Consider the following 14,688-nt stretch of genomic DNA (forward strand, 5'->3'; position numbering starts at 1 on the left):
TGTGCCCCACAGTGTGGCTTACCCCAAGTTAGTTGCAGCTCTTTGGATACCATTTCATCTAGCACGTGGCACTTTGTATTATGATTGCCTGTTGATCTGTCAATCTTTCTCACTAAACTATGGGCCCTCGAGACCAGAATGGAATCCTGTTCACTGTGGTGTCCCCAGCATCTGGCACGTGGCTTGGTACACAAGTGAGGCTCAGTAATAATTGACTGTCTAAATGAAATCACAAAGAGAAGTCTGAGAAAGGCCAGTATTAATAGCAAGTCTTCATGATCATCTGAGCTGGTCATTTTGCTTGTCGAGGTTAATGTCTGCTGAGTACCTCCTCGGTGCCAGGAGCTGTACATGCTGGGATTCAGGGTCTCTTTGTAAGGGTGGAGCTAAAGAGGTTTTGATTGCCATCTTGCTTCTTTGGTTTCCTAGTGGAGTTAGGGAAGGGTGTCATGAAGTGACCATATCCTTGGAGTAATTGGGTTTCTATCTCTTTCACAGCCCTTATTCCCATCACAACAACTTGAGCTATAGTCATGTTGATTTTTAACAATTTCAGCTTGGGTAGGAAAAGAGAAACTAGAAATAGCAAAAAGCAATGAGCAAATGTTGTATTAGGAAAGTTTAAAATTAGGAATACTAATCTTTTGGTGGAGAGATAAAACACCTCATTTCCTGAAAGTCTTAAGATTAGAGCAGCAGAATTCTAAAATTAATAGAATAAAAAGAAATTGTTTGGTTACAGTAAACTCCATGGCAGTAGGGATTGTTATACTACTCTAATCCTAGAATCTAATACAGAGCTTCTGTAGAGTTCAGTAGGTATTTGTGAATAATAAGTGGCCTCTCATTTCTCTCCTTACTGGGAATTCTGCCACCTGATTGGTGCAGGCCTTGGCAACCTCCTAGGAAAGCAATGGAGCACTATTGGCTGGGTGTTCTTTGGGATTCCTTGTCTTAGATACCTTTTCCAGCCCAACACTCCCAACAGGAAATGATGGTTCATGTCTACAGTGATTCGACACGTTATCAGGATCTCTGGGAGTCGGGATACATGCATCCCCTCGTTTCTTCAGTCCTCAGTCACTACTGTAGACCAATGGTTCTCAAAGTTAGCATGCAAAATAATCTCCTAGAGGGTGAGTTAAAATAAAGATTGCAGGGCCCCACTCCCAGAGTTTCTGACTCAGTAGGTCTGGGATAGGGCCTGATAAAAACTTTTTTTTTTTTTTTTTGAGACAGAGTCTCACTCTGTTGCCCAGGCTGGAGTGCAGTGGTGTGATCTCTGCTCACTGCAATTTCCACCTCCTGGGTTCAAGTGATTCTCTTGCTTCAGCATCCCAAATAGCTAGGACTACAGGCGTGTACCACCACACACAGTTAATTTTTGTATTTTTAGTAGAGATGGAGTTTTGCCATGTTGGCCAGGCTGGTCCCAAACTCCTGACCTCAAGTGACCTGCCTGCCTTGGTCTCCCAAATTGCTGCGGTTACAGGTGTAAGCCACCGTGCCTGGCCCAAAAACATTTTTGTCATGTTCCTAGTGATACTACCCAGTCCAGGAACCAATTTGAGAAGCACTGCAGACCAGAGGTTCCTAGTTTATATTTAGAATTCTGCATCAGAAATTACTGCATTTAAAGGCTACCTGCTTCGAGTTTTAATTTCACCAAGTTCCTGAAGCCATTCAGAATACAACCCTTGAAAAAAAAGACAAGCTGGTATTCCGGATGGCTGACAGGTTGTATGGCTTTGGGCTCTCTTTTTGTGGCTGGATCCATGAGACTAAGGAAAAACAATTTTTTGCCTTTTAAAATATTATTAGTCTTCCTGTGAAAAGAGCAACTGAGTGTGGCAAAAGTTGAAAATAGCAATTTTGAGAACAGTAAACAAAATATGGTAGAGGAATAACTTTCTGATTTTTAAAACTAGATGTTACAATTGATACATATTCAGAATTCAGATTACTATCAGCAGTGCCTCTTATTTTTTTAAGAACTTTTTTTTTTTTTTAAATTTAGAGACGGGGTCTCATTATGTTGTCCAGGCTGGTCTTGAACTCCTGGGTTCAAGTAGTCCTCCACTTCAGCCTCTGGAGTAGCTGGGACTACAGGCATACCACCACGCTGGCCAACATCCCTTTTAAACTGATGAAAATAATTTTCTTTCAAAATAACAACAAACCTCTTTCATGTCGCTATAGATGTAATGAAGGAAGAAAAAAATAGATTTGGCTTATACATTTTAAATGATGCTGGCAAGTTTCCTATTACCATGATTGGAAAGGTTGATCAGAATCCTTGGGGTAATAGTTGAAGAGCTGAAGCATTTTTGTACAGAAGGGCCCCTAATATGATTACTATAGCAGGTTATAGCAGATATTAAAGAATTCCAAGGAAGGAGAGAGAAGACGCCTTTCTGGAAGAGGTATGCTTTATAATTGAGAAATGTTTAGGTAAGGAGAGAGGCACCAAAGACATTGTGCTAAATGTAAACAAAGAACCTTGATTTATATAAATAAAGTGAACTCGGTTTTTCTTGGACAGTTTAGTATTTTCTTCTTGTCTAAGGATGTCTGTTCCATGACTTTTGAAACAGATTTTGTTCCAATGTGGAATATACCTAGTAGGAATAGGTATGTCTTGAAACAAGATAGAGCTAGTTAAGTTTTCAATTAAGAATGTATGCTGTAATTTTTAGTTCAACAAATCTAACCCCATCAAATATTTGCAATGCTCTGCGACAAGGACTGTAGGGACAGAGAATATGTGAATAGTGGATGAGTAAACAAAGTGCTGCAGAAAGTAAGGGGCAGACGCGCTCTTTCTTTCCAGCTGGAGACTGGACAGGCTCCAAGGAAGCAGTGGCGCCTCAGCTGGGAGGAAGGGACAGGATTTCGATCGAGTACATTTAGATGAATAGAGCCGAATGACGGGGACCTGAGAGTCTGTTCAGGAAGGGACCAGGTGATAGGAGATAAGGTTGGAAACGCAGCTGTGGGCCTTGAATATAGGCTTAGGAGTTTCTCTCTTTATCTGTTAAATGTTTACGCTTTTTAAGCTGGGAGTAGGAGGCTGAGATCTCTGTTTTAGAGAACAATCACTGATATTAGTGTGGAGGAAGAACTGAAGAGAAAGTGGAAGGAACAGGAAGATAAGAGGAAATTTTTATTTTTATTTTTTGAGATGAGCTCGCTGTGTTGCCCAGGCTGGAGTGCAGTGGCACAATCTTGGCTCACTGCAACCTCTGCCTCGTGGGCTCAAGCGATCCTCTCACCTCAGCCTCTCAAGTAGCTGGGACTACAACTACAGGCATATGCCACCAAGCCTGGTTAAGTTTTGAAATTTTTTTGTAGAAACGAGGTCTCACTATATTGCTCAGGCTAGTTTTGAACTCCTGGGCTCGAGCAGTCCTCCTGCTTTAGCTTCCTAGGAAGGGCTAGGATTACAGGTGTCAATGACCATACCTGGCTAGAGGAAATGATACTACAAATATTGAAGGGAGAATCACCTTTGAGATTAAAACACTGGACACAGGATATAATTAGAAGACATTTTAGAGGTGAACTCAAGAGAGGCAGACTTTGAGCTGGGTCTGAGGGTAAGTAGGTATTGAAAATTAAGAAGAGGCAAAGATTACTAAGTGATTAACATACTGGAAATGCTATTAAGTAACAATAGTTAAGGCCGGGCATGGTGGTTCATGCCTGTAATCCCAGCACTTTGGGAGGGTGACATGGGTGGATCACTTGAGCCCAAGAGTTCGAGACTATCAGGGGCAACATAGCAAGACCCTGTCTCTCCAAAAAAAAATACAAAAATTGGCCACGTGTGCTGGCGTGTGCCTGTGGTCCCAACTACTAGGGAGGCTGAGGTGGCAGCACTGCTTGAGCCCTGGAGGTTGAGGTAGTGAGCCATGAGCATGCCACTGCACTCAAACCTGGGTGACAGTGATCCTGTCTGAAAAAATAAAGATAAAACATAACAATAGTTAACATTTATTGATGATTGATGACTTATTGTGTGCAAGACATTGTTCTTAGCACTTTTGGTGGCTTCTCATTTAATACTCCCAGTAATTCTATTTTAAAGATAAGAAACTAAGGCACAGGGATATTGGCTAGTTTATTCAAGATAACACACTAGTAAGTGGTGGAGCCCTGACTCAAGTTTAAGTTTGTGGTCCCAACCACCATTCTCACTGACTTGGAGTAAGCAATGGAAGAAGGGCGGGTTTTGTGGGAAAGAGGCATTGGTTGGAGATGTCTAAAATGGAAATGGTTGTCAAGTCCAAGCATGGTACTGGAGAAAAGGTGGCTGGGGACAAAAGTTTGGGAAACGTTGCAGTTTAAAATAGGGGAGTGTCATGGGAGAAGAGCCTAATAAAGATGACTAAAAAAATGTTAGAAAAGCCAGGCTAATCAAGAGAAACTATGTCCATTGAGTATACAGAAATAATAAGGGCAGAAATCAGTAATTTATTTCGCAAAACAGATGAATACCAAAACTGATTCTCTTGAAAACACCAATAAGGTACACCAAAGAGAGAGAAGATGCAAATAAACAAAAAGAATGAAAATGCAGGCTGGGCACAGTGGCTCACATCTGCAATCCCAGCACTTTGGGAGGCTGAGAGGCAGGCCAGCTGCTTGAGCTCAGGAGTTCCAGACCAGCCTGGGCAACATGGTGAAACCTCGTATTTACCAAAAATACAAAAATTAGCCAGGCATGGTGGCATCCACCTGTAGTCCCAGCTACTTAGGAGGCTGAAGTGGGAGGATGGCTGGGAGGTGGAGGTTGCAGTGAGCCAATATTGCATCACTACGCTCCAGCCTGGGTGACAGAGCCAGACCCTATCTCTAAATAAAATAAATAAATAAATGAAAATTTAAAATCTGTTCATCTTCCCATGTTCACTCTAACTCAATGGGAAGAGTGGTTAGTAGCACGGACCTTTTAAACAAGAGTATAAACTATATGTGCATAGATTTGATAATGCAGTTGAAGTGAATAAAATTCTAGAAAAAGTTAAAATTCTAAAGTTCCAGAAAAGAAACAAAAACCTTGAATATGCCAATAACCATTAAAGAAATTGAAACAGTAATTAAAGATACCCCCTAACTCCTACCAAAATAAAAAGTTGTACAATGTTGGTACAGAAAGATTTAAAACTTGGCTGTGTTGCTTATTAGCTGTGTGACCTTTAGCCAACAGAACTTATTTGAAATCTGTTTTCTCATCTGTAAAATGGGGACAACAAAACTTACGTTACAGCTCCTAGGTATCAAATGAAATGACAAGCCTTGATAAACTCTAAGGTGTACTAGACACAAGTTACTGAAATTGTTTGAAAATTGCAAAAACATATTTACTTAAATATAAGTATTTGTTGTACTTCTAACATGTGCCAGGCTCTGTAATTTGATATTTGGTGCTGAAGTTTAACTTTCCTGGACTAAATAGGAAATAAGCTAGAAAAGACAGCCCAGGAGATCTTTGACACATCATCCTCAACAACGAAAATCTAGTTGCAAGTAGTCACATATTAAAAGGCCTTGTTCAGTTGGGATTGCAACTAACATATTTGTTTCAGACCTGAAACTCATTATCAGAGCATATACTGTCATCCTACTATTTATCATCTTAGTGAACAACAATACAGAAATTTTATTCTTTGTCACTTATGAGTGATCTGTGTGATATTTTAATTAGAATACTTTCTTAGCTCCAAAATAATCTATTCTAAATCTTTAAATACATTTCTTATTTTAGAATGAATGCTGCAAGAATCATCTTTGTAGTACCCTGAAAAACTGATGGCAAATTTCAAAATATAGTATTAGAAATTACTGACTCACATGTAGAGTCTATGGCTTTCAAAACACTCTTTTAATATTTAATATTAAACATTATTTTAATATTTATAGCATTGTCAGCATCCTGAGTAGCTTAGAACTTTTAAAAAATAGTGTTAGAAGATGCTTTAGCAACATATAAATTATATATTTTTTCCTAGTAGCCTATGCATATAGAATAATTAGGGACATTTTCTGGGCCTTATCCTTTGTTTGCTCTATGTAATCTTGATCTCATTGTCATCTTCCAATTATTCTGTAAAATACATTGGCAACTAATCTCTATCACAGGGGTGATGAGAGAAATGGACTGCTATGGACTGTATGGGAATGTAAAGAACCTAAGTTCTTCCCAATGGATTTGCAATAATTACTGTAAAAATCTTTTGTCCCCTACAGTTCCCCACACTGCTTAATGGCCACATGCCAGTGCCAATCCCCAGTCTGGACAGAGCTGCTTCTCCAGTACTGCTTTCTTCAAACTCTCAGAAATCCTGATGACGTCTGGCCACAATTAAGGACTCATTAACTGATGAAACAAATTTGTCCCCATGGGCTAGTTTACCTGTGTCATGAGAAGGACATTGTGAAACTCTGTTAATTTGGTTTGCACTTTTCATAACATGGATAGTCTAGATTTATGTTGGCATTTTAAAAACTTTTTGATATATTCAAGTATATATGAAAATCTGTTTGGCATTAAGTGAATTTTAATGTTTTTGTTTTTATATCCTTTTAGCTCTTAAGTGTTGAACACTGTTGACAGTGAAGAACTTTTCTTAATGGTTTTCAGTATAACTAATAAGGATGTGAAGCTTTTTTCTCTTTAGTTCTGAGTATGCTAAACTGTGTGCTTATATAGACTATAACCAGCTGTGCCTTCCTTTGCATTTAATGTAAATGATTTATATATTTTTTAGTATTAAGAGGAAATGTTTGAAAGATGAAAATTAGTATCAAACAAACAGCTCTCTAGTAGAATTTCATTATTTTTCACCAGTGGGCAATATGAAAGCATATTCATATCACGTTTTCTGTTTTACTTTCAATTGTATAAGAATTGCCTTAGAACCTCTTTTGAACTGAAATTCAGTAAATGTCCAAGTAATGTTTTTATAATAAACTAAGCCATATTTAGACAATAAACATTGATAAAAGAAAATGTTCTAAAGTACATTTTCAAAAGAATGGACCTTGAAAGGCTAGCCTCCTTAGCTGTTTACAGTATCTTTTAGATGCCTCCCAGACAAAAATCTGAGATGGAAAAGCTACATCAAGTTCATGCTATTCCAGGCCCAAGAATATCTCCTAGGTTAGTATATTATTTCAAGAAAATTAGCCCTGGTTTTCTCAATTTTCCATAGGGAATCCCGACCATCTGATATATTTACTGTCAGTATAAGTTGTTGGGGTTCCCCTGGAACTATAATTAACAAACATTTAAAAAATCTAATGCTTTAGAAGAAGCTCACAGAGTGGTGATGAACCCAAACAACAAAGAAACCATTTTTAACACTAGGTATCTTCATCAGTATAGGTAGGTGTTCACAATTTTTGATGGATCAAAAACTTGCTGTAATACAAATAGAGAACTGGAGGTACTAAAGGCCTTGCTTGTGGAAACAGAGAGGATACACTGCTTTATGTATTACTAAAGTTAGGGGGAGAATGAAGGAAATCTGACAGATGAAAAATTCTACAGGAACCTCATCATCGTGGAACTGAACTGATAACTTGGAACACTCCAGTAAATTCTGTTGTGTAATATAATTTGGAGCAGTGATAATACAGACATATTTTCTGTTCCATCAGAAAATCAGCAGGCACCAGTCCAAAGGTACCACACCTGTACATGAAGAAGGAAAGTTCTAATACAAGAAAACTGAAAAGCACCAAGCTTTAAATTCAAGATTAATTACAATCCTTAACTATAAGTGATGATAAAAACTAACTTGAAATGTGACTAAATAACTGAGCCAAACTGGGCATTAAGTGGCAGGATTATGAGAAAGGATAAAAAGAGAGATTTGAGAAAACACATTTCTTGAATTTTCAGAAAAAAATCTAGACTATTGCTTTGACACTTAGAAATTCTGAGGTTTTTCAATTGGAATTGAGCATCTCTGTATGTGGGGATGTGGGCCCTTATCAAGGGATAAAAATCCAAACACTCTAACATGCCTCCTTGACTGTAAAGTAATGACACTGGTTCCAAAATTCACAAATAATAGACACTACTGTCCCCCCACCCCCACCCCATAGGCTAAGAATAATTCTGTACCAGAATAAAAGGAGCTGGTCCAGGGAACTGATATTTACTGAACATACAAAGTTAGTGCTAGAAGGGGCCTTTGAGAATGCTTCCCGCCACCTGTTTCCAGCTCAAGACAGGTGCACAGCAGAAGCTGGGAGTTGCCTATGGCTGCACAGCTCACTGAAGGTAGAACAATGATTGGTGCTCAGTCCAATTTTGTCTCCCCCATGCCTAGCTGTAAGTAATTACTGGTTCAAAACTACGTGTTATTAGTAAAACAAACAAAACAGATAAAGACAGAGCATTTAAAACTGTGTTGTCAGATAAGAGAACACATCCAAAATGCATGATTCTTACAGACAAACTAAAGGAAGTTAATGTGCAAAAATCTCAACCAAAAATACTATTTTTAGTATACTTGTTTATGTAAATGCTGATTGGAAATATTTAAATGACTATAGATCTGATTCTTACTTTCTTTTCCTTTGGAAACTGGGATTAATGTATGCTCTAGATCCATTTATTAGAAATGCAAAAATACTACAATTTTTTTGATGGATGAAAATACTCCTGTAACACAAACAGAGAACTGGAGGAACTGAAGAATAACTCACTCATATAGCTCTGCCTCATTCTGTGTGTGTGTGTGCATGTGTGTGTTAGCAGAAGTATTTTACTCAGAAAATAGGTTTCAAAGAACATTAATGACTTTCTTTTCCCTTTTATGTCTGCTTAATCAGTGTTAAACTGCTATGGGAAAAGTTTTATAGAACTATATAACCTGAATGTTGGTCTCTTTGTACACATCTTTTCTATGACTGCAAATCTTCTTCACTTTATGTATCATTTTTACTGTCATATTATTTTTGTTCAATAAAAACTTTGTGATAAAAGGTGTTTAGAGGTAACTGGATTGGCTTACTTCCATTTGCTTGGGGTGACCCAAACCACTTTTCCATATGGATACAAGTTGGAAAATGAGTCTTGTCACCTACCCTTAAAGATAGCACATCCAAAAAAAAAAGTGCTTTACATACACATATTTTAAGAAATAAATGTAATTATTGAGGTTGACTTGTGGGAGAATGGAATGGGATTGAAAAGCAGACCCCTGATCTTATTTAAGTAAGTTCTATCAACTGCTCTGTATTGAGGAGGAGGAGGAAGTGAGAAGGTAGGGAAAAATCAAATCTACCATTTATTCTTTTAGCCATTTTGTTGATTCAGGGGAATGTGAACTGCTAGGCTTGGTGATAAAGGTTATTATTTCTCTTGGTCTCAATACCAGGCTGACCTGGCTCTGGTTTTCATGGGTGATTCAAAGCAGTCTCCACTCAGGGTTTGATATAGGGAGACTGGTGTGAGGGGAGGGGAGGGGATGCAGGGAGAAAGCAGATTAATGCAGTCCCTAAACAACACATTCAGTATCACTAGCGTGCCAAAAGGCCACAGATAACTCATAGCTGCATATAGTGTAACACAGGTGGCGGTAGGAAATCATTTGCTTCCTGAAGAAACATTTAAAGATCAACTATGTTCCAGGTGCCATTTTAGAAACGGGGGATGGAAACCTGATCCCTGTTCTCATTAATAATTTGCTTGGTTCTGTTTATACATAAGAATTCAACTGGCTGGGCGCGGTGGCTCACGCCTGTAATCCCAGCACTTTGGGAGGCCCAGGTGAGTGGATCACCTGAGGTCAGGAGTTCAAGACCAGCCTGGCCAACATGTTGAAACCCCGTCTCTACTAAATATGCAAAAATTAGTTGGGCATGATGGCAAGTGCCTGTAATCCCAGCTACTCGGGAGGCTGAGGCAGGAGAATCACTTGGATCTGGGAGGTGGAGGTTGCAGTGAGCCGAGATCACGCCACTGCACTCCAGCCTGGGTGACAAGAGCGAAACTACATCTCAAAAAAAAAAAAAAAAAGAATTCAAATCAGTTTTGTAAAATGCCCTTTTATGCTTAAATACCCACAGGGATCTGCACCGCCCCTTCGTGTTACCTGCGATTATATGACCCTGCCTAAAGGATTGGCACTGAAGAATACACTATGTTTAGTTACCCTCTCTCAGGTGAGTCAGATCTCTAAAACATGGTTTTATTTCATTGCTGGATGGCATAATTTCAGTTAATGATAGCAACCATTTGTAAGGTTGCTGTCATGCCAGGCACTGTTCTAAGCATGTTACACGGATTATTTAATCTTCCTAATAAACCTATGATAGAAGTACTATTATATACCATTTTACAGATAAGGAAATTGAAGCCTAGAGTGATTAAGGAACTGGCTCAAGGTCACAGAATTGGCCAGATTTCAAACAGCATTTTGATTGAGAGGCCATGATCTTAATCTATACGACTTCCAACGAATGTAAATTAGCAATTTACATCTTCACATAGAACAGTACCTGGTGCATATAAACCTTTCAGACATGTTTGCTATATCAGTGTTTCCTGGGAGGGCAAGCAAATTTTCTGTCATCAAGAAGCTGGCCCTACCTAGATTTCTCTAGGATTGACTTTATTACTAGACCCACTCCCCAGTGGTGCGTGTGTACCTGCATATCTGTGTGTGTGTGTGTGTGTGTGTGTGTGTGTGTGTGTTGAGAACAGCTTGATTATAGGTTAGTTCTTAAGATTTTAAAGACTCACATGTTTTAGCCAGCTAGGAAGAAAGTTTCTATCACCAATTTTTGACAGCGACATTTGTCTTTGGTTGACTCAGAGAGGGGACGAATCCAAGTTGATATTACATAACTGACAAAAGATTTTTTAGAATTACTCAGAATTTCATCATGCATGTGTGCCTTAATTTGATCAGCAAATACTACTGTTCCCCTAAAATGTATCAGGTACTAGGATAAAGAAGTGAGCAAAATGCAATCCTCTCCTTCATGGAGCTTGTGGATTAGTGAGAAGAAATGACGTGTGATTAAGTGTTGTTGCAGAGTGAAGTATAAGGATGCTATTGGGAAGGAAGGCAGTTAAGCAGCAGAGCACATAACCCAGTCTGTGGTAGGGTAGGTGGGGCAGAGAAGGCTTTCTGGAAGAAAAAATTACATTGAGAATGAGTAAGGGTAACAGAAGAGGCATAGATGAACAAGCAGAGGAAAGGGGATGTTTCACAATGAGGTGAGATGTGAGGAACTCAAAAAGATCAATATGGCTGGATTTACCCTCACAGAGAACAAAGCCTATGTCATCATCATATGGGATAGTAATGTAGAGACCAGTAGCAATAGAGTCGAAATTGAAAAGGGAGGAAGGAGGAACGCTTCTAGATCCCTGAGGAGTAATGACACAGTGATTAGCTATGATTGTGTGGAAGAGCAAGATGGCAGGATGGGGCCCTCAAAAATAAACTTTTTCAGGTTTCTGGAATAACAGTCCATCATCATCATCCAGAGATGAGCTACACAGCCTGTAACAGCACCACGTCACCCATTCATCACTGGACAACCTCAGCTGCATACATACATGAGGAAGAAAATAACAAGATAAAGATGATCCTTAAGACTATTTTGACTGTTAGAATGTGGAACTATTGTCAATATAGCTGGAGAAACGGCTGGAGAGTGGCACTGTTTCAACTAGCACTGTTCTAGGAAAGACTCAAAAGAGTCCCAAGGGAGTCTTGCGTTAAGTCCCAAGTCTATTCACTAAAATTCCATAGGTCAATCAGAGCCCAGTGGAGCTATCCTTTGGTAAACATACAAGACTGTTGGCAGACGCTAAGTTTCCCTTACCCTCTGAAAGGTGCTGCATATTATCCAGAGGGTCACCAGCTACATCTTCACATCTTTATGATCCAGCCCAGGTATCTCTGCATCACTACTGCAGCAGCGTTAAGGTGGGAGAGAGTAGCAAGAGCAGCCATCAGGATTCCTATTCCAGCTTCAGTCTTTCTCTCCCTGTCCCCCTCTCACAGATGCACACCTGCACATCTAGCCCCTGCACCCACTCTACTCAACAGAGGTTTAGTTTACAGTCTTTGAAATGGTAATCTTTGAAAAATGGGTTTTCAAATTAGTGGAATTTTCCCACTTCTCTTAGGGGGAACCCACCAATGAAAAATCCTCCCCATCATCACAGATTGAAATTTTATATTCTCCTCTAATCAAAGTAGCTTTATAATCAGTGGCTTGGTCACCTTCTTTCTGTTTGAGTCTAACAGAAAATTGGTAACTTCAGTGGTTTTCTGGGTCAGTGATGGAAACTGATTATTGTAATAACTTCAGTTGGGAATGATGACAGCTCAGGGAAACTCCTATCTGACTAAGCCCAGAATCTGAATTTAAGATTAGAAAATAGTTTCAGGCCAGGCGTGGTGGCTCACGTCTGTAATCCCAGCACTTTGGGGGGCCGAGGCAGGTGGATCACCTGAGGTCAGGAGTTCAAGACCAGCCTAGCCAACATAGTGAAACCTCGTCTCTACTAAAAATAGAAAAATCAGCCAGGTATGGTGGCATGTACCTATAATCCCAGCTACTCAGGAAGCTGAGGCAGGAGAATTGCTTGAACCTGAGAGGCGGAGGTTGCAATGAGCTGAGATTGCACCACTGTACTCCAGCCTGGGTGACAGAGCACAACTCCATCTCAAAAAAAAATTTTTTTTTAAATAGTTTCAGCTTTACACTGAGCAAGAGGGAAAAATGTTGTACCTTTCTCTTGGGTCTAAAGTAATGCATTAAAAACTTTGGAAATTTCAAGTTTGGAACATAGAAAAGTATGCAAATTCTTCAGCAGCCTTGCTTGAGGGCTTGTGTTAACACTTAAAATTCTGATATGGATGAATTTGTCAATCAAAAAGAATCAATGTAAGAATCTAGAATATTTAAAAAATAAAACCACTGACATTATAAATAATAAACTCAAAGGGATTACATTTGGGGATAAATATTTTAAAATGATAGGAACTGAAAATAACTAAAACTATACAGGCAAAGAAAGAAGAAAATAAAAATGGTACATTACCAAAAAAAAAAAAAAAATCAAATACAAAGCAGTATGTAGAAACCGAAGAACAAAAAGCACATAAGACACACAGAAAACAGCTAAATGGCAGAAGTCCTTCCTTATCAGTAATTATTTTAAATGTAAATGTTGTAAAGTCTCCAATTAATGGGCAGAGATGGGCAGGATGGATTTAAAAAATGATCTGTCAATATGCTATCTACAAGAGACTCACTTTAAAAACACAGACACTGTATTTTTACTTTGAAGAGGCTGAAAATAAAAGAATGGAAAAAATATTCCATACAAATAGTAACCAAAAGAGGTATGGGGTGGCCATATTTTTGTCAGATAAAATAGACTAAAGTATCAAAAAAAAGTTACAGGAGACAAAGGACATTATATATTGCTAAAAGGTTCAATCCACCAAGAAGATAGGTAACAATTATAAACACATATGCACCCAGTAACAGGGCCCCCAAATATATGAAGCATGCACTCACAGAACTGAAAGGAGAAATATGACAATCCTGCAATAACAGTTGGAGATGTCAATGCTCCCACTTCAATAATGTACAAAAGAGTCAGATCAGTAAAGAAAGAGAGGAACTGAACACTATGAACCAATTAGACCTAACAGACACATACCAAACACTCTACCCAACAACATTTTTCATAGAATGAGACATACTTTCTCAAGCATACACGAAGCATTCTCCAGAACAGACCATATGTTAGGCCACAAAACAACTCTTAATACATTTTTAAAAACTGAAATCATACAAACTATCTTCTCTAACCACAATGGAATGAAACTAGAAATCAATAACAGAAATAAAAAGGATTATAAGAGACTACTATGAAAAAGTTTATGTCAGCAAACTGGTTATAAGAGATTAAATGGACAAATTCCTAGAAACACACAAACTACCAAAACTAACAAGAAATAAAAACTCTGAATAAAATTATATATAACAAAGAGACTGTATCATTAATCAAAACCTCTGAACAAAGAAAAGCCAGGACCAGGTCACCTCACTGCTGAATTCTACCAAATATTTAAGGAAGAATTAACACCAATCCTCAAACTATTCCAAAAAACTGAAGAGGAGAGAACACTTCCTAACTCATTCTATTAAGCCAGCATTACCCTGATACCAAATCCAGACAAAAACACTATAAGAAAAGTAACTACAGGCCAAATACCTTATGAATATAGGCAAAAATACTAAAAAAAAATTAGCAAACTAAATTCAGCAGCCTATTAGAATTACATACCATAACCAAGTGGGATTTATCCAAGGAATGCAAGAGTGGTTTAACATATGAAAATCAATGTAATACACATCAAAAGAATATAGAAAACAATATGATCATCTTAATTGATGGAGAAAAAGCATTTGAAGAAAACCCAATATTCTCAAGATAAAAATACTCAATAAACTAGGAATAGAAGGGAACTTCTTTAACACGTTAAAGACCATACATAGAAAGACACAGCTAATAGCATACTCAATGGTGAGAGACTGAAAGCTTTGTCCCTAAGATCAAAACAAGACAAGGATATGTTCCTTCATCACTTCAACATAGTACTGGAAGTCCTAGACAGAGCAATTAGGCAAGAGAAA

The 14,688-nt window shown here is 38.4% G+C and overlaps 1 protein-coding gene and 1 long non-coding RNA gene across 2 annotated transcripts in view; both read left to right on the forward strand.

Annotated features, from left to right (window-relative positions):
* Positions 1-8,997, forward strand: part of ELK3 (ETS transcription factor ELK3) — a 75,655-nt gene extending 66,658 nt beyond the window's left edge. The window contains exon 5 of the mRNA XM_001146444.7: positions 6,250-8,997. Within this exon, the coding sequence (XP_001146444.1) occupies positions 6,250-6,348 (99 nt within the window). The 3' untranslated portion in view covers positions 6,349-8,997. The remainder of the gene's footprint in view (positions 1-6,249) is intronic.
* A 1,085-nt stretch (positions 8,998-10,082) lies between these two features.
* LOC134807588 (uncharacterized) lies at positions 10,083-13,098 on the forward strand. The gene is made up of 2 exons (XR_010148395.1): positions 10,083-10,179; positions 11,479-13,098. It is a non-coding gene; the product is annotated as an uncharacterized LOC134807588 (long non-coding RNA).
* The last annotated feature ends 1,590 nt before the right edge of the window (positions 13,099-14,688 follow it).

Source organism: Pan troglodytes, chromosome 10 (genome assembly GCF_028858775.2).
Source record: "Pan troglodytes isolate AG18354 chromosome 10, NHGRI_mPanTro3-v2.0_pri, whole genome shotgun sequence".
Taxonomy (NCBI): domain Eukaryota; kingdom Metazoa; phylum Chordata; class Mammalia; order Primates; family Hominidae; genus Pan; species Pan troglodytes.